The sequence below is a fragment of the Amphiura filiformis genome, chromosome 9 (genome assembly GCF_039555335.1).
Source record: "Amphiura filiformis chromosome 9, Afil_fr2py, whole genome shotgun sequence".
NCBI lineage: Eukaryota > Metazoa > Echinodermata > Ophiuroidea > Amphilepidida > Amphiuridae > Amphiura > Amphiura filiformis.
Window position 1 is genome coordinate 26,829,649 of NC_092636.1, and position 22,120 is coordinate 26,851,768.

The 22,120-nt window shown below is 35.3% G+C and overlaps 1 protein-coding gene across 1 annotated transcript; it reads right to left on the reverse strand.

Moving 5' to 3' along the window:
- Window positions 1-332: 332 nt before the first annotated feature.
- On the reverse strand, window positions 333-6,366 carry LOC140160028 (uncharacterized). Its single transcript, XM_072183298.1, has 5 exons — window positions 6,345-6,366; window positions 5,183-5,207; window positions 4,719-4,847; window positions 1,466-1,624; window positions 333-425 (listed from the first exon to the last, which is right to left on the reverse strand). The coding sequence occupies exons 1-5, from the start codon at window positions 6,364-6,366 to the stop codon at window positions 362-364; spliced, it is 399 nt and encodes a 132-aa protein (XP_072039399.1). The 3' UTR covers window positions 333-361.
- Between the last annotated feature and the right edge of the window lie 15,754 nt (window positions 6,367-22,120).

A 22,120-nucleotide genomic window follows, 5' to 3' on the forward strand; every position in this document is an offset into this window, starting at 1 on the left:
AAGTGACATCAATTTTGCTCTATTTGTATAGACTGATCAGCTAAACGCTTTCTGAAAATGGAAGTAAACACCAAGTATAAATTCAGCAAACACAACTGACACTTCACGATCTATTTGCATTCCAACTTCAATGCATTTCTTCATTCTGCAGAAGCTGCCTGTTTTTCTTGTCTGCAAATCTATCTTGCAAAATCTTTTGTTCGATACATGTGACTTAGTGCAATTCTTCAACCGCTCTTCTGTTTGGAGGACGTACGAAAAGAAAACCTTACATCCTTCGCAAGTTAGAGCCTGATAATGCATCCCGTTAGCCATGTCACCAAGATACTACGATTTCTTGTCCAACTTAACTACACCTTGGCTAAAGGATGCAGAGGAGCTTGAACGACAAGTCTTGAGTTTCTGCAAAAGCTATAGTTGATGTACTGCTCAAGTCGCTAAAACAGAGAGATATATAAAAAATAAAAGAAAGCTTGCTGTATTTTTTTGAAGAAATAAATATATATTTTCCCTCATCCCTAATTTGAATCCAATTTTTTCCAATCTTAAATATTTTTTAAAAGGACATAGCCAAACAAGTATATGTTAATTAAAATTAACTATAAAGTTAACAATAGTTTTTGGCCATCTGAAAGGAAATAATTAAGGAACAAAAAAAGGAGAGAAGACAAACAAAGCTAAGTTACTTGGTACATAAATATACACAGTTTGCTAATAATATCGATCATGTGCTCACTACCGTGTATTTTATGCTCAGGCCAATTTCGATAAGGTCCTTTCCACTAAAAAAAGGTTTTTGTTCTTCTATGTTTTCTTCTATATTCTTCTATTCAGGCTGTTGACATTGAACTTGTTTCTCAAGAGCACTAAACCTATCTCAGCTCAGACTCTTTGAAGTTAATAAATACTTCTTCTGGAAACATTACAATATAGAAGTATACACATCTGCAGCTTTTTTTACTGCTCAACAGATACATTGGGTAAACTTTATTGGGACACACTGTATAACTGTATAGTGAATATTTTCAGTCATCCAGTCGTTAGAATCACAAGGTTTTTGAATTAAATCAAATACTGGATCTTACCTTTTTTGCAACTTGCTAGGTTGCGTCTGAAACCATCAGACTTCATCAGGCAACTGACCGCTGGGCTGGTCATGTGACTCAGTCCCAGTGGCACAGGAGAGGCATCAAGGAAGCCATCTGGGAAAGAGTAGAGCAGCTGTCACTTAATAAGAAAGGGGGACTGAGACACAACTTATCTCACGCATGGGACCGGCCATCAAGACAATCCCTAGCCGCCTCAAAGTATCATATGACCAGCCCAGCGGTCAGTTGCCTGATGAAGTCTAATGGTTTCAGACGCAACATAGCAAGTTGCAAAAAAAAAACAACTGTAAGTTCCAGTATTTGATTTAATTCAAAAACCTTGTAGACTGTATAACTGTGTCATACCACACACTAACCTTATAGTTCCTTTAGTTGTATCAGCTTGGTCTTTTTGTTCAGTCTCTTCCAAGTTTCCCAATTGCCTGAGTTGTTTCTCTTCATCTTCCAACTTCTTGTGCTCAAAATTCAACTTCTCTTGAAAAGTGTTGATTTTATCGTTCCACTCCTGTTGTTGTCTGTATGTGTACCACAGAACAAACATTTGAAAATGAAGTCATACACTTTACACCCCAGCGGTCGTAGTAGTCTTGAGCTCGCCACAAAAAAAAAGGTGGCGACGCTACATTTTGCACAAAGTCAAACTCAAAACAAATGATGATATCTCTGTCAAGCAAGAAGTTATTACATGCTTGTGGTCTCATTTTATTGCTAAATAAAATGCACTTTCAACCATGTAAAAAGAAATACTTGAACTTTTTTAATACTGACACCGTGGCTTCATAGAATTCAGAATGGGCAGGGTGGCGGTGGTGGGGATGTGGTGGTGGGGATGTGGTACACAAACTCTATGGGATTGGTATTTTAGTGCGTAATCTGCTTCTGTAAAGGCTGTAAATTGATTTGGACTCTATTTAGCATCTAAAAGACTAATGGTTTTACAGCTAAACAATTTACTAATTGTTTTTAATCATTTATGATTGGTTTAGTCTAGAAAATACAAACTTTTCCATACAAAACTACCCAAGGTTGTCATATTAAACACTGTAGTAAGTAATGCAGATGTCTTCAAAATCTAAAAGTTACTGTAAAATTTTAATTACTTATCCTATCATAGTCAAAGTATAGATTTTCTGAAGGGAAATTTGACGAGAAATCTAAATATGGACATATTTTTTCTGTTTGGGTTAGGGTGAAAATGTTTAGGTTCAAAATATGTTGAATTGTAAAAAAAATCTAACATACTTTGGGGACACCCTATATTCCTAGAGATTACCAAACAGCTGTGATTTTGGTTTCTTCCAAAGTCAGTTGGCTCTCCATATCCTCTAACCAAATGAATGTTGTTTACTTCCAGTTTATTACTGCAAGTTGGTAATAAGCAATGCATTGAGTGGCCCATTTTTTATCAAAATCTTTTTTATTCCACCCTGTATAACTTGCAGGTCACCCTGTATAATGAGTTGAAATGTATATATTTGAATTGCTTATGCCTTCAGCTTAATTCCAAAAATGTATACTTTTGCTAGTTTAGGGTTGATGATTGTGGAGATAATCTAATTAGAAACCCGGTTGGTGTAAAAATTCACAATATTTGTCATGTAACGCTAAGGGTGGCGAGTTCAGGACACACGGCCCAGCTCAAATTTGAAAAGCTAAACAAAAATAACATGTAGGGTAGGACTGATTTTATAGGCACCTCATTAAGGCTATAGCAATACCTAATTGAACTGATTGAACCCGAGATTGAACCCCTAGAGCAGGCCTGTGCCCGCAGGATTTAGGGGGGGGGGGGTGCTGATTTTGGAAAAGTGGACTTTTTTCCCCAAGGGAGGGCAATTTTGAAAAGTGGACTTTCTTCCAATGAAAATTTGGACCTTTTGGACCAAAAAAGCATAAAAAAACTTATTTTTTTGCTCGCTACGCTTGCAATTTGTGATATTTTGGGACTTTTTGTACACATTTAGGGGGGTGCGCCCGCACCCCCTGTGTATGGGCCTGCAAAAAGAATGTTTCGGTGAAAATGACGAGTACTTCATCAAATTCTAACTTAGACACTGTACCTATGATTATTTATTGGCCTCTCCTTCATGTCTAAACTACTTGCAAAATTCAAAGAACATGAACTTACTCACCATCGATTTTTAGGTCATTGTGGAAAATTGGAGTGTTTCGTTTTGGGCGAGGTATTTTGGAGGGTTTTGTTTTGGGCTGAGGTATTTTTCCAAGGGCGCGGTAGCACCCAAGGAAAAATTCCATTCCTCCAGGCAGACTTCACATTAGTGGCGCCAACAAGAACTACCAATCACAGAAACGGATTATTCCCACTTGGTCCAATCCCATTTGGTCCAATCCCACTTAGTCCAATCCCATTTGGTCCATTCCCACTTGGTCCATTCCCACTTGGTCCAGTTCCCACTTGGTCCAATCCCATTTGATAAAAAGTTATACTTTCAGAGTACAATTATCCAAAAATAATTAAAAATCAAATTTCTTAGGGACACTCAACTTTAAAAGTGACGGGTATGTGCCTTGGCAAAATTGGGACATTTTCTATCCGATGACGTGACAATGTATTTTTCAAAAATTGTGTACCCAAGGACTCTTTTATCAAAATGTTGTACCAAATGACCACCTTTAGATTTTTTTAATAACAATCCCATTTTTTAAACAAGATAAGGCCCCTACTTCCCGACTCGTTAGTAGGCACATAATTCACTTTTAAAATATCCACCTCCCCAGAATAATTACAAAGGACCACTTTTTTCATGTTAAACTGTTCAAAATAACCCACAAAAGCAGTAAAATGACTAAATAGAATCAATTATCATATTTAAGAAGAAATATTTATAATAATATAAAATTAAGACATACAAAATTACTTGAAATTCAATTTAGATACCTGGCACAAAGAAGTATAAAGTGAGAGAAAACACATTCTAAGTGAGGACATGGCCCTAGTGGGCAATGGGCTAAGTGGGACATGGCCCTCGTGGGACATGGCCCTAGTGGGACATGGACCTAGTGGGACATGGACCTAGTGGGACATGGACCTAGTGGGACATGGCCCTAGTGGGACATGGTCCTAGTGGGACATGGCCCTAGTGGGACATGGACCTAGTGGGACATGGCCCTAGTGGGACATGGCCTAAGTGGGACATGGCCTGGTGGGACATGGCCCTAGTGGGACATGGTCTAAGTGGGACATGGCCCTAGTGGGATATGACCCAAGTGGGAAATGGCCTAGGTGGGACATGGACTATGTGGCACATGGCCTAACTGGGACTGGACCAAGTGGGATTTGGACCAAATGGGATTGGCTAATGGGATTGGACCAAATGGATTGGACCAAGTGGGAATTGCCCACAGAAGCTGCAGGCAAGTGTACATAACACTTAGCATATACTTGCACAACGAGCCAAGAGAAGTCATTGTAGCATATCATCTAGCATGTCTCGTGTGTTCCAGGAGTCATTGTGAGTTATTTATGACTGCGCTTATAATAAGTGTGTGTGCGGTCAAGCAATCAATCTCTTTTGATTGGATCGCACTTGCTGTGTATATTAATGAGGTTATGAATTATGCATATATATAGACCATTATTATCCTAACCTGCTCAATTCTTCCTGGAGTTTAATAAACTTAGCTCCTTGTGTTTGCCTATACTCCTCCAATTGATTGCACATCTCCTCACATCTCAAGCGGTCCAAGGTAACTTCTTGTGCCCAAACCTCTTCTTTTCTGCTGATAAAACACAGTTGTAAAATCACATCAATCTACATTAGGATAAATTCCTTTTAAAATCCACACCATCGCTGTGGAAGATTTAAGCTGAAGTCTTCCACAGAGAAAGTATGGGTTTCGAATAGAATAGACAGTTGGGTAACTTCTATTTGAAATACCCCAGTTGTGGAAGATATAGGTACAGCGCAAGCCATTAATATCACGACTTGTGATACTGATAGCCATAAGATATTTTCCTTCGGACAAAAAAAAAGTGAAAATAAAGGTGGATGTGCTTGAAATATCACACACTCTTGATACACCTGTCGTCATACGCTCATAGCTCAAATTACCTAATTCTCATCACGCTGGTGTCGACTGCAGAAAAAAAAAAAAAAAAAAAATTTTAAAAATTCAAAAATTCATGACCATATTTGGAATCAGCATAAAAAATGCATTAAAATGAGTACAAACAAGCCTAGTATTGGTTCAGTAGTTTTAAGATAGCTCTTGATATTTTGAGAAAATATTTCAAACTGGAACTGTTTCTGTTGAAGCTACATGGCTAGCACGCAGAGCATTAAAATTAAGATACAGTTCTTTGGTGTCCAACATTTTATGTTATATGATAACTATGTTGTATCTTAAAATGTATGCATTTGATACAATATGCCATAAATCCAAATTGATTCCATTCTAAGAGTATACTTATTGTTTCTTCAAATGAATGTATTAATGTAATGTTAACACTGTTGATCAACACAATGTGCCTGATATATGTTCCAGAGTGTCCAACATTCTATGTTATATGATAGTTGTTATATCTTCAAATCCATACATGCCGATTCAATGTGCCTGTATGGTGTTTGAATCCAAATTGATTCTATTATGGTGTCATTGATGTATTCTTCAATTTAATGTATGTTGTTATATTCTTTAAACCTGATGTATAATTATAAAGTATGTTGGTTCCCAAAAAGTATGTTGTATCTATAAATCCTATGTATACAATGGCCTGTATAAGAATATTGATATGTTGATACATACCCTGCACTCAGTAGGCCTATGTTAAAATACAAATCATGGGTTGATTGTTGGTACCACACTGATAACTTTGTTAAACATGTGTTTACAATTCTTGTTGTATCTGCAGTCTCATGTTAATACACACATTGTGCCTGATATATGTTCTTTGGTGTACAAAATTTTATGTTATATGATAATTATTGCTGTATCTTAAAATGCATATATGCATGTGATACAATATGCCATGAATTTCAAATTGATTCAATTAGAGTATCCTTATTATTTCTTCAAATTAATGTATGTTGTATATTCATTAAACATATTTATATATGTATGAATATAATGTTCTTCCACATGATTAATCTTTATAATTCCAAGTATGTTGACGTAATGTTCCAATGTGAATGATAAGTCCATTTTGGTAGTTCTATAAATGATATCTATGCTATATTTGCAAGCTAATGAATGTAATGCCGGTGTAATACTTACCATGCTTAATATGTGAATCCATGTTGGTTCTTTAAAAAAATGTATCTTTTGTAGCTAGAAATTCTCATATGTTAATATATGAACAATGATACACAATATTCTTGACATATGAATCCATGTTGATTCCATCAATGATATTCTGTATTTTCAAATTCATGAATGTTTGTATTTCCAATGTGACTGATTATATGAATATATTATGTTTATTCCATAAGTTGGTCATCTATCACATTGAGTATATATATGTAGCTGTTTTAATATGCAAACTGTGTTTGATAAATATGTTCATTATAATGGCATATGCAAGCCAAGTAATATCTAAGTATAACCCTAATATTTTGCTGTGTTTACAGCATATCTAGGTTATTGCTTTATATTTTGTTGTTTTCATTTATATTTTTATGTCTTGTTTATGTGCTATATGTTCCCATCTTGTAAAAAGAAATCATAGAAAGTTAATATGCAAATTATGTAAGAAATATGTTCACAAATGTTGCAGTGACCTATCTGCAAAGGAGTTCAGAAGTAATGACTATACCAAATATTGGCATTGTTCTAAATGTAATGAAAATCTGGCACTGCCTTTTAATCACTTTACTGATGAGCGTGAATTCCAACTTGAACTGTACAGGTGCTTTGAGGATATGTCGGCTGATACTGAATATCTGAAATCTCATTTTGAAAACATGAAGTATAATCCTCTAGACAAGAGTGATGCATTTGAAGTAAATGATTGTAATAACAACACACAATACTTTTCCACCGATAACCTAAAAGAAACAGCTGGTATCAAAAGCAGCAATTTATCCTTACTTTGTAGTAACGTAAGAAGTCTGACTAAAAATTTCGATGCACTAAAGGAGTTACTCTCAGAAATTGATGTCAACTTTCAAATCATTGGACTGGTTGAAACTTGGTTGAACGAAAAGCCTCACGATTACTATCATTTAAGAGGATACAACCTCGAATTGTGTAATAGAAATGACAAGAGAGGCGGTGGTGTATCTATGTATGTTGACGAAAATATTGCTTATAATGTTAGACATGATATTAATGATCTAAATCAGCTGAAATATACTGAATCGTTGTTTATAGAAATTGAAAAAAGTAATTAGCAAAACATTGTAGTTGGTGTAGTATATAGACCACCTGACCAAAACATTGATGAGTTTAATAAGTATATTGATGCAGTATTATGTAAAATAACGGGTCAGGAAAATAAGCTTCTATATATAATGGGTGATTTTAACATTAACCTATTTAATGACGATGTTCATAAACCAACTGGTGAATTTGTAGATGTTATAACATCATACTCTTTATACCCTAGTATAACTAAACCGACTCGGATAACTAGAAAATCAGCAACTCTTATTGATAACTTTTTACCAACAATTATGCAAATCAAACATCTGGCATTATTCTTACTGATATAAGTGACCATCTTCCTATATTTGTGTCTACAAACCTAAGTGTTTATGGTAAAGATACCAATGATGTTGTCATAGAAATTAGAGATATGAGTGTTCAAAACATTAATACACTTAAAGATAACCTTCGTAAGGTTGACTGGGCCAATGTGTGTGAAAATCATGATGCTAATGTATCATACAACAAGTTTATTGATAAATTTAAAGACGTATTTGATGAAAAAAAAAAAAAAAAGGTAGTTAAGAAATCTCGTACTAAAAATAGGATGCCTAGGGCACCTTGGATAACCTATTCTCTGCTGAAATGTATTCGTAGAAAGAACAAGCTGTTTAAAAAACAAATCCAAAAACCTACTGATGCAAATGTACAACGTTATAAGATGTATCGTAACAGGTTAAACTCCTTATTAAGGAGGGCAAAACAAAATTATTTCAGTTCCCAACTGAACAAAGAAAGGTTTAATATGCTAAATACATGGAAAATTTTGAATTCGGTGCTCAGATGTCCGAAAAAGACATCTTGTCAGAAGTTTGTAAGCAACAACGAAACTTATACTGACCCCCCTAAAGTAGCAAACAAATTCAATGAGTTTTTTGCAAGCATTGGACCCTCATTAGCTGCTTCTATAAAACATCAAGGTAAAAAATTTTGATGAATACCTAATTAATAGCAGCAACTCTACTTGTTTTTTCCAACCAACTGACTAAAATGAAATCCTGAAGATTATTAATAATTTGGGTAATAGAAAAAGTCCAGGTTATGATCAAATAAAGTCTGATGTGGTAAAATTGGTTGCCAATGAAATTGTATACCCATTGAAAATCATATTTAACAAGTCGCTCACAGAAGGAATAGTTCCTGATGCCATGAAAATAGCAAAGGTAGTGCCTATATACAAGAAAGACTCTCCACAATCATTTGGTAATTATAGACCAGTATCTGTGTTGCCTTGTTTCTCCAAAATTCTTGAAAGAATTGTTCATGAAAGATGTAGTAACTTTTTAAATGCAAAAGAATTACTGTACAATAGACAATACGGGTTCCGCCATAAACATTCTACGATATGGCTGTATTAGACTTTATTAAAGATACAAATAAGGCTATTGATGAAAATATGTACTGCAAGTATCTTCATGGACCTTTCAAAGGCCTTCGATACTATTAATCATGACATTCTATTACAAAAGTTGTACCATTATGGCTTTCGTGGTGTATCATATGACTGGTTCGAAAACTATTTGTCAAATCGTAAACAATATGTATCCTTTAATTCTGCAAATTCATCTCATACCAGTGTTAAATGTGGGGTACCACAGGGTTCCATCCTGGGGCCACTACTAGTTATTGTATATATGAATGACATCAGTGAAACATCGAAACTTCTATCTTTCATATTATTTGCAGATGATACAACTGTTTTTCTTTCTGATAACAATATTCAGAGGCTTTGTGATAATTTAAATAAAGAATTGAAGGAAATTGTTAACTGGTTTAAGTGTAACAAGTTATCCTTAAATGCCAGTAAAACAAATCTTATGTTTATTGGAACACCTTATCAAACAAAAAATATAACTGAAGTTCACAATGTATTTCTCGATGGATGCAAACTTTCACGTGTGTATGATGTCAAATTTCTGGGAATTACACTTGATGAAAACCTTACTTGGAGGTCACACATTAACAATATTTGTAAGACCTGTTCTAGGAATATTGGCGTCTTAAACAAAGTAAAGCTATTTTTACCTAAACCAAGCTTGTATCAGTTGTATTGTACACTAATCTTACCATATTTAACGACGGTATAGTATTGTGGGGTTCTGCTAATAACTATAATTTAAACAGAATTGTGAAGCTCAAAAAAGAGCAGTTAGAATTATCACAAATAGTTCGTATCTTTGCCACACCAAACCACTGTGCGAAAAGTACAATTTACTTAATATATGTCAATTATTTAATAAAGAACTGGGTATTTTTATGTACAAATATCATATGAGTTTATTACCAAGATCATTTGACAATTTGTTCATAAACATGAAGTCTATTCACAATTATAATACCAGAAAGAAAGAGAATTATCGTACTGATATCCATAAAATGACTGATGTTCTAACACTTGGTCCTAGATTATGGAATAGATTGCCAAGTGAAATTAAAGAAGTTAAACGGGTAAATGAATTCAAAAATAGCATTATAAGGTATTTAAAATCTAATTAATACCTCTCATAATCTCATAATTTCTTGTTTTTGCCGACTCTGTACACAATTCACCATAATGTATTATCAAACACTGCTAAATTATTTGTTGCTTTAATTTGCATTTTTATAACTTAAGATGGGTTCTTTGTATGTTTTTATGTTTTTGTGTATAATTAATGTTTTGATTATTTAATGTACACTTATAATTATATGTTATAAGGTGGTACATCGTTTTCAGGCCTCTTAGCCTTGTGATGTACCTGCCTTCATCAATACTTGTTAATGTGCAATAATTTAATTTACCTCTGTTGTTACATACAAGAAGAATAAATAAATAGTATCTGAGAATATGACATTTAATTATTCACAGTTATTTTGAAGAAAAAAATGGAAAAAAATTACAATATTTGTTATCTTAAGGGGTACTACACCCCTGGCCAATTATGTGCCTATTTTGCATTTTTCTCAAAAATTATAGTGCATTGGTGACAGGTAAGATATGTATATTATAGGGGCAAAGACTACAACTACTGCACTGAAAATGCAGCAACTCAAGGCAGGTAGTTATTGATTTATTGATCAAATATTGGTTTTCCCTCATTTTGACTGTAACTCCACAACTGTTGTCTGTGCTGAAATAAAATTTCCAGTGCAGTAGTTGTAGTCCTTGCCCCTATAATATACATATCTTACTTGTCACCAATGCCCTATAATTTTGAGAAAAATGCAAAAATAAGCATAAAATTGGGCAGGTGTAGTACCCCTTAATAAAAACATTAACCAAAATCACCTCTTCATGTAGCACATATTATAAATGCATGGAAAACCAATGCATCAATGGTTGAGCCCTAACACTAACCAAACAATTATTTTCCACATGATATTATATCCATTCAGAGAGAACACTGATACATGTAGTGCCATGTAAAGGTAAAAAAAGGTTTATCTTGCAAACCAGCACGTGCAGAAGTATATATATGAAAACCATCCTAGCGCACTATATGTATATGCACTGGGCCTTTTTTTACAGGCTTATTTGATAGTTATTTTTTAAAACAAGGCGGTTCTCGAACCACGTAGTCAAATCTGCTTTTGCGACCACCTGCTTTCGCGATTACATTTTTGGTAGAAGTAAATGAACCTGCAACAAGCCATGGTGATTTGCCTGTTCAATTTGAGCTTGATTGGATCAGATTAAATACCAGAAAATGCACTTCAAAATAATTTACCATAAATCACCTTGTGCTATTAATACAGTGACATCCCGCTATCTCTAAGGACCGCTATCTCTAAGGTAAGCTATCTCTAAGGTTCGCTATCACTAACGTGTACAGTCTATGGAGATCAGAATCCCGCTATCTCTAATAGAGAAAAGGGTTCGCTATACCTAAAAACCGTCCGCTACTTCTCAGGTTCGATATCGCTAATTTGGAATAAGGTTCGCTAGTTCTAAGGTTCGATATCACTAATTTTAAATAAGGTTTGCTATCACTAATTTAAAATAAGGTTCGCTATCACTAATTTTGAATAAGGTTCGCTATCACTAATTGCAATAAAGGTCCGCTATACCTAAGGTTCGCTATCACTAATTTTGTTTAAGGTTCGCTATCCCCAATTAATTAATTTCGATTAGGGTTCGCTATACTTACGGTTCGTTATCACTAATCTTAAACAAGAGCACCAAGGGTGCTGTAGCTCAATTGTTATTTGAAATTTGACCCCGGAATTTGACGTAAATATAATGTTCAGATATATGTATAACCGTTTAATATATCAAATTGGGTTTTTTTAATATACTGGTATTTAATTGTGTTAATAACATTTCTTTATTTATTTATGTCAAGAATATTGCTAGTTGGTTTTATAAAAACGAGTTAACTCTCAACATTAACAATAAAACTAAATAATATAGTATTTGGTGCATCTCACATTCTTACCAAGTTCAACAATATGACATGCTTGATCATACAAATGAATTCAAGTATCTTGGTGTTACATTAGATCCACTTCTCAGGATGTGAAACAAAATTTTAATTTTACATGGCACAATGTACATGTATATAAAGGTCATTTATGTGCAACAGGGCCCTCCACTTTTGTTCCATAACCATTAAAGACTTAATGTACGATTTCCGTCAAATTTTAATTTTGTTATTCTTTATTCAAAATGTTGAAATAATATTAGTAATAACTGCCGGGAAGGGTTGCTGTCTGTTTTAAGTTGAAATAACGAGGTAAAGTGAAAGAAACCCCACTAGTTATTTTGACCATTTAACATGCAGTTCTATGGGAGGACATATTATCATAATTTTTAAAATTATGATAATATGTCGAACTGTGCTCTGTTGACCTACAAAGACAACAAATTTGGCTGATTCCATTTAGGTGCAAGTTGGGACATGTGTAAACATTACAAATATGCAAAAAAATCAGGTTTGAAAAAAAATTAACCAATTTCATATTATAAGATCGTATATTAAGGCTTTTAAGGTATAGGAATTTTTTATTTTTTTTGCTATAGCCCCCGAATGAAATGTATTTAATTATGTTTGTACTCACTAAGGTAGCATTGTGTGTGAATTTTACAGCCCGAACTAAGTGCTATTCTTTTTATGGTCATTTTAGTGACTAAAATGGCCCAAAATGAGGGTTTTTCAATATTGCTGTCCATTTCTAATCATCACCCCCATGGACTTTACATGTAAAATAAAACCGCCCATAAAAATTGAATAGCACTTAGTTCAGATGTAAAATTCTCACAAAATGCTTTTGAGTGATTACAAAAATAATTTAAATACTTTTAATTCAGGGGCTACATGTATGTGGACATTTTTTATTGTATTTCTTGTGCAATGACATATAGGTCCTTTCACAATAAAATGTCCATCTGAAACAAAGGTGGCCTTAGGAACAACAGCATAGCCAGCATTTTTGTAAAAGGGAGTAAAGCCAAACTCTGTCCCCATTTGTCAATTTTTGACCTTTTTCAGTCATTTTAATGACATACTCCGATCCCCATCCCCATTTTCATCACTGGAAATTTCTGTGTTGGGGATGCAACTTTCCCCCTAGCTCCCAATGCCACTGCTCAGGAGGGAGGCAAGGTGCTGAGGTTATTCTGCATATAAATTGTTAATGAATAATAAATAAATGAATGGAAACTAAATATCTTCAGGTATAAGCTGACAGGAATATTAGCAGTAATAAATATTTGTCTTTAGGCATGTCCACACACAGGAATTTTTGCTTGAGCAAAGCGGCTCTCGGACAAAAACTTGGGGGGAAATCTACCATGTGAACGCTCTCAAGGATTCCAATTACTAAGTTTACCCCAAATTTATCTGTGTCTGTTAATTAGTTTAAAAATAAATGTAGGCTTCAAGACATCCAAATTGCACCTGCATTGCTGAAAAGCCACCCAATTTTTTTCTTAACCATCTGTTTCTGTGGGACAGGAAATTGTTGGAAGTCTCAGGGAAAATCTTCAAAAGTTACCCATTTGGGCTACCAAACCATGAGCTTGGCAACCCTGGTTACTTTGTCCTTGTCAAGCACTTGAACAAACACTCTACTGTTGACATTAGGTTTTAGTGGTTCATGCATATTTTTAAGAGCTTTAGAATTTTACAATCTCACATAAAAAATAATTACTATGTAAAACTATCCTCACAAATATCTGAGAGGTCTCTGCAAAAATACACATGCTCCAAATCTAAACCTCCATAAAACACAGTAACATCATTGGCAAAGCTAAAATGTAAACATGTAACAGATGACTTATATTGCTTAAAACACCAAGATTAAACCTGGTGTAGCATGTAAGAAATCTAGGAATGAGATTATTCTTGTGAAACTGCACAATTTTTCGTGACAAATTGCTCGAAAAAGCACACTTCCTGTCCATTTTTTCCCAGCAAAATAAGTAACTTTCATGAACAAACTTGCAAAGATTGCCACCACAAATTACCAGCTCCATTACTCAAACGATGTAGCAAGAGAAAGAAAAAAACATAGAGAAATCCGGACGATGACTATAGTCTCAATTTGCTTTGCAAATTGAGCTAATAAGGTCCACTATCTCTAATTTTAAATACATGTAAGGACCGCTATCTCTATAATTTCAAATAAGGTCAACTATCTCTAATTTTAAATAAGGACAACTATCTCTAATTTTAAATAAGGACCGCTATCTCTAATTTCAAATAAGGTCCGCTATCTCTAATTTCAAATAAGGCCCGCTATCTCTAATTTCAAATAAGGACCGCTATCTCTAATTACCCCCAGACAGAAATAATTCAACCACAAACACCAATTGCGCATCTGTCAGGCATTCAGACAGACATTCATATATTTATTTGCATCAAACATCATATGTTACAATGAATTAGCATGCATATTAAGAAAACAGCTTCCACAATACTTTGAAAATATAGTTAGTATTATTACCAGGACCTAGATGAACCTACCTAAGATACCTTCCCAGTGAACTACCTACCTGGGAGCTGATCAAGTCATAACAAAACTAATAATAACTATATTATTGGATATACCGCCCCAGTGAACTACCTGGAATCTAGTACCTCCCCAGTGAACAACCTACCTGGGAGCTGAATTGATCATGAATCAGGACCTAGATGAACCTACCTAAGGTCGTGTTCTCACTACAAACATGGGGTCTCGTACCTACAATCTACGAAAAAAGTCCTTGGAACGCTTGGTACACTCTGTCGAAATCCCGTGCAGAATTTTATATGATCATGGAAATGCCGTATATTTTGCCTGGAAACAAGCATGACATCTACAACAATGATTTAACCTTCCCCTCTCCCCATCAATCAATGTTGGAACACATTGGGAAACCGCTGAAGACATTGGCATTTCTCAACATTGAGAGGGGGTGAGAGTTTTCCGTTATTTACACGCAAGCGTTCCAAGACATATTTCGTTGATTGTCTCTACCGAATGCAAAATATTTCATATAAATTTCGTTTTTTTTTGTCATAACTCAAAAACGGAATGTCGTATGAGCTTCATATTGCACACGATTTGAGAGTGGATATTGGGCTTTGGAATCATAACAAAATTGTTGAATAAGAAATTGGTTTATTTGGGGAGTGGTCACTGAAACCATCCCCTATGCTAAACTACACACGTTTAGTAATTATGGCTCTAAACTGCTCTAAAATGTCATTTTGTCCCATAACTTAAAAACAAAATGTTGTATGAGCTTCAGTATTTACACGATTTGAAGTATATAATATTCATTGAATCATAATAAAATTGTTGATAAAGAAGTTGGAATATTTAGGGAATGGTCACTGAAAACACCTCATTTGCTAAATTACACACATTTCGTACATGTAATTATGACTCTACTGTATGATACTGAGTCAAATCTTGTTTTTGTCTCCTAATTCAAAAACACTACAAATATAATTTTTAAAGAAATATTACAATGTTTGCAGCATGTTTTCTAAAATGTTTTTGAATTTTATTAAAACGTTCTGTGCCCTTTATAATATAACCTAACATATAAATGTTTTCTGTAAAACTTGCGTTTGCTGAGTATAGGCCTATCCGAGCGAATCAGAAAGATTATGATGTAACAATTTGAAACAACTCATTTCTGAATATTATTTATAATAAAATACGCTTTTGCGGTGAGAAAAAAAAAAGAAAACAACAATTAAATACACTTAAAGAAAAATAGACCACCACGGGACTCAACCATTCACATCAATCAATAGTCAAAAGATTATGAGTCGAAGGTCTAAGCCGTTTATGCGCCACGCTGTCATTTTTCGCAATCAAGTAACCAGTTTTGGTCTTTTATAGTAGTCAAGTATCGGGAAAGTGTAAACCTGTATAGTGGAAATGGCAAAGTGCATCAGTTTACCATAATGACAAAATGGTCCAAAATCGACATTTTATGGTTTTTAGGCCGCATCTCATGAAGCGTGACGTTCGTTTACCTTGGCTATACCAATTGAGAATGTTTGAATACAAAAGGAATGACAAATTGATCACATTTATGACATTTGTTAACAGTTTGCCATTTTGAATTGAAATAAATATCTATACGTATATTAATATCAATGCAGGGCAAACTGCTCAGTATGCACGTTATTCAATGTAGCAGTTTACCATTACAGATTACCATTATGGGTTTACACTTTACACCCTTTGACTATTCGTGTTTAAATTAATGTGAATCATTGCTAAATTATACATTCATTATTTTCTAAGCTTCTTTTTTTCTTTCTTTGTATTAAAAATAACTAAAGAAAGAAAGAAAGAAAGAAAGAAGGAAAGAAAGAAAAAAGGAAAAAAAGAGAAAAGAAAGAAACAAGGAAAGAAAAATGAATGAATGAATGAATGAATGAATGAATGAATGAATGAATGAATGAATGAATGAGTGAATGAAAGAAAGACAATTGAAATAAATAAAAACATGAACGTGGAAAAGGATTGAAGTGACCGCTTATAGGTTCAAATTGCAAGCAGCTTAATCACGAAGCTCACGTGGCTAAGTGGTTAAGGCATAGGTTTTGTAAACATGAGGTCCTGGGTTCGATTCTCAGGCGGTATTACTTTTTCTGTTTCATTTATTATTTGCGACGGTGAACCCGGTGAAAATATTTGTTTATCATAAATACATGAAGTATACATTTTTGATTTATTTTTTCTGTCTTTCTTTCTTCCTTTCTTTCTTTCTTTCTTTCTTTCTTTCTGTATGTTTGATTAATTCATTTAATTATTTCTTTCTTTCCTTCCCAAAAGCCCCCAAATGAAATACTTTCCGATTTAAATGTGATCTTATAATAGTCCTACAAACCTCCTCCACCCTACCCCACATACATCCCACGCCCAACACCTTGCACGCACACACCCTCACATTATACACACACCCCATACACAAAAAATGTGAAGCACAAATCTGCTGAAGATAGTTGTTACATCATGTCAAAAACAAGTTAATGCTATCTACTGAAGATAGTCGTAGTTTATTATTTACTTCCTTACAATCTTAACGTACATGCGGTTTTAGTATCTAATTAAAACTCATTTGTCTGTTTTCTAACGCTCGTTCACCTATTTGACAAGTGCTATGAAGGTGAACTTTAAATATTAATTTTAAAAATAAATTAAACAACTCGGAATCATGCAGCTTAGAGCCGTGATACGATTTCTCGGTTTTGAGATATAGCATAAAAATTTCATTAAATGCGTGTATGTTAGGGTATGGGGTGTTTCAGTGTCCACTCCCTGAACCAACCAATTTCTTTATCAACAATTGTATTATGATTCCTAAGTACATGGTCTGCTTCCAAATCCTGTGCAATATGAAGCTCATACAACATTCTGTTTTTGAGTTATGGGACAAAGACGACATTTTAGAGCATTTTAGAGCTATAATTACGAAATGTGTGTATTTTAACATAGGGGGTGATTAAAGTGACCACTTCCTAAATAAACCAATTTCTTTATCAACAATTTTGTTATGATTCCAAAGCATATAATCCACTCTCAAATCGTGTGTAATGTGAAGCTCATACGACATTCCGTTTTTGAGTTATGAGACAAAAACGAAATTTAGATGAAATATTTTGCATTCGGCAGAGACAATCTCTGAAAAAAGTCCTTGGGAACGCTTGGTACACTCTGTCGAAATGCCGTGTGCAGAATTTTATATGATCATGGAAATGACGTATATTTTGCCTGGAAACAAGCATGACATCTACAACAATGATTTACCCTTCCCCTCTCCCCATCAATCAATGTTGGAACACATTGGGAAACCGCTGAAGACATTGGCATTTCTCTACATTGAACGGGGGGAGAGGGGGTGAGAGTTTTCCGTTATTTACACGCAAGCGTTCCAAGACATATTTCGTTGATTGTAGGTCCGAGTCCACATACAAGTGGACTCAGTCCACATTGACTTCGCGTTCTCACTAACACCAAAATGCTGATTTAGGATCGACTCCACTTACCCGGATGTTATAATATAAATGCATGAGTCATGCAGCATGACGTCACAAATTCTGTTGCAATGCATGTTTTGAGCCGAACTCACAGCACAAATCAAACTTTACTAGACTATCAAGTTTGAAAGATCATTTTTTATTTCCAGGCCCCCTGATATATTTCTGCAATCTATGGATATGTTATTTTGTGATATATGTATAATTTGGAAAGATCTGAAATAAAACGCTCTAAAAACGATTATTTTATATTAGGCCTATACGTGTAAAATGAGAGAAATACATCGGGTTGTTATTTCTGATTTTGGTCAGGCACGCAGATTTACACTCACCACAACCTCTAAAAAACCACCAAGAATACTATTTTTGATTGATAATTTTGACTCAGTCTAGCAAAATGTACACCTCAAAAACGAATATATTACACATGAATAATATCCTTTTGTACTATCCTGTAAAGTTCAATGTCGTTTTGTTTAATTCTGAAACTGGATAAAATCTGTATCTTGCCATGATGCCGTTGTTTTCACACTGCACAAGAAGCATGCTGCTCATCAAACTACGGCAAGCATCTCAAACGAACTTCCGTGTATAGCCACTTTCCCCGAGCTTTTTCCACATAAAAAATAAATGTTGTAAATTACTACATGAAATAAAGCCTGTAGAAATTTGTTCTATAATACCAGCTATGAATTTTTTAAGTTGAAAATGCATATGTTTAAATTTTATAATGGAAAATTATATAATGTAGACTGTATATTGTATAGGCCTATAGTACAACGACGGCCATCAAGGTCGTGCATAGAGCATTTCCGCTATAAGTGGATCGAGTCCACTTGTAAACGCGTTCTCACTATGCTGTTTGATACCACGTCCTAGGTACGAGACTACCTCAATGAGGTGGTCTTGATGCTACATCCTGGATGTAGGATCGAGACCACTTATTTCGCGTTCTCACTATGCTTGGAAGTGGACTCGATGTAGGATCGAGTCCACGTCCTGGTATCAAACAGGCATAGTGAGAACGCACCCTAAGTTACCTCAACCCAGTGAACAACCTACCTGGGAACTGATCATGTCATAACAAAACTAATGAATATATTATTGGATATACCGCCCCAGTGAACTACCTGGAATCTAGTACCTCCCCAGTGAACAACCTACCCGGGAGCTGATCATGTCATAACTAAACAAATGAATAATTATATTAGTGAATAGTGGGCTGAATCTTTACGATAACTGTGCATGAATACTGTGCATGAATACTGTTCTTCCAAGAGATTGCTTCCTGGAATCCTAGGAGATAAATTCCTGAAAGCTAGGTTAATTTGGATATAAAATAGTATATTAATCCAATATGAAAATATATAAAGTATACATGTACATAATTAAATACATGTTAGAAAACATTGCCAAAGGAGGCACTAGTCATACATTAAAATGTATGCAAGTGACTTCCTTGTCTGCATGAATGTTGACAGAATAATGGTGGTACATAGACACACACAAGAATCAAGCCTTGTTAAAGGTGATCACTGATTGGCCCAATGTTCACTGATGGTGCCCATGATAAACAAATAGACAATACACATGTATCACCTCATATTGATCTTATATCACCTCATATACGCCGTAGAAGTGACATAGTTAATCGGATTAACTACCATAGCAATAGATGAATACAATTTTGACTATACCGCCCTGCATTACAACGTTCACGCGATACCGATGCATTGAACCATAGATGTCAAAGAAAGGCTAATCACTCGCACCTGTAAGAAAAGTATCTTTGAAAAGAGCGGTATTGTATTCAATCTATGTTTGCTGACATACACCCCGGACATACACAAGTGAAAAGTGCAATCTGCTTGTAGTGCAGGGCGGTCTATTCAAAATTGTATTCATCTATTGCTATGGTAGTTAATCCGATTATGACGTCACTTCTACGGCGTATTGATCTTATAACAATAAACTCACAGGACCAAACCATTATTTCTGCAGGGGTCAAAACTGGTTTTTAACCTAGTGGTTCAAAACGTTATTTCAAATAAGGCCCGCTATCTCTAATTTAAAATAAGGCCTGCTATCTCTAATTTAAAATAAGGCCCACTACCTCTAATTTAAATGTTATTCAAAAATTTACCATTACCAAAACTTGTTTATAACACGTCTGTAACGGCGTTTTAAAAACATTTTTGTTTGCTAGGATGTTGCTATTTTGCCGAATATTCCATAACCGTACGTCAGAGTATTTCCTAAATCATGTGTGTGTGTGATCAGAGAAGATCTTCTCTGGTTTGAAAACAGTGTGAATATGATGCATCAAATGGCTTCAATTGGAATTAATTTCCTTAATTTTGGAAAATTTCCTCGGCCTCCGACACCTCCCCCCTGCATAGTCAATAGTGGATAAACAAGTCGCCGATTTCGCTTTTTGTTTTCGTCACCCGGTACTTTATGTTTAACACAATTATTTTATAGGCCTACAATAACAGAGAAAACTTGTCCTCGAATGGCTTCATGGGCCATCATTTCACAAATTTTTGGCAATTTCGAACTAAAATTTAACACAATAATTGTGCCAAAATGGTCCAACAAATTACTTTAATTAGGTCTTCATTTTGGAAAGGTTTCTCACTTTTAGGGGGACACATAATATCCCCGACACCTGAGCGCAACGCGATCGGCTATATTTTAAACTAGCGGGAGACCCGCGCTTCGCGCGGGTCCCCGCTAGTTGAGTAAACGGGAGCGGTTAGTACACGGGAGTGGTTAGTAAACATGATAAACGGTGATGATGATAGTCATGGTGTCTTGGTGTAGATTATTCATCCAGTATAGTAATGACCATGTTAGCTTGATATGTTAGCTCCTGTCATATTAAAGAAGCTAAATAACTTTAAGTGAATATCCAGACCTGTGATAATGTTGTTACTCACTCAATCCCTCAGATTTCTTTGAAACAGCTCGTGACAAAATGGTTGATATTAATTTTATCCCAACAAACATAAAACATTAATGTGAAAGAGGTTGCCAGAAAACGCTTCAATTTCGGGTTATAATGGTATAAGCAACATGTTTAAAAGTTGCAGCAAAACATTTTAAGCGAGCCCGTGTTAATAGCTAGGCCTACATTATAGCCAGGATTTATTTGCGGGGGTCGCAGAATTTCCAAAATGTGGACTTTCAAGTTCCACTAAAGTGGGCTCACCCACTCCCCTATCATTTAATCTTTTCGGGCTATACTGAACAGTTGAACGACTCTGTTGGCTATATATTTTAACATTCCATCTGAAAAGTTAATTATTTTGCAAATCTGTCACCCAATAACCCCCCCCCTTTTCATCAGCTTACACCCAATGATCCCCGAAATGGCTTCAAGACCTTTGCTTTGACCCAGTTTCCAATTCTGAGGGACACAGCCGGCTGCACGGCGCCCGACACAATGGTGCTTCGTGGTCATTCAAAAGGTGGTGGCAAAAAACTTCCGAGTGTGCCCCCTTCCCAAATTCCTGGATCCGCCACTGTCTCAGAGAATCAGTCAGTCACTTACACACCCACCCCAACATACATAGGCATACGCACGGTAAGCCAACATTAAATGCGTCCATACCATGCGCCGTATAGCGCGTGAAACCATGGTGCCGTGTACGCGCAGGTGCGTGACTCGCCACTTACCGCGCGTGTTGGACACCGCTTGCATTTTGACGCGTTTGCTGTCATGACCTGACCCATAAGGTTATTGACCTCAACGGCCTAGCAACCGAACGTTTTTTTTGTTATTTCCATAGTGACTGAATAGTTTTGCAAAAATGAACGTCAGATGGTTTTTATGGCAATATGTACCCGATCAATGTACGAATAAATCAAAGCTGAAAGTGAAAGCATCTCGGAGACTGCTTCTGGACAAGATTTAGCGACTTCCTTTTATTTATATAGATTTCCTATTTTTTCTCATATTGGGCCCCCGATAGATCCGCCACTGTTTGATCAATTGTAGGCCTACTAGTGCGCTACGGTGAACTGATTCAAATCTCTTTCTGGGTTGTTCTGACCGGACCAGTACTAGAAATCCAGCGAACTTTATCATGATTATTTAAAATAAAATTACTGATCATAGCGAACCTTATAGCGATTAGAGATAACGGGCCCTATTTTAATTAT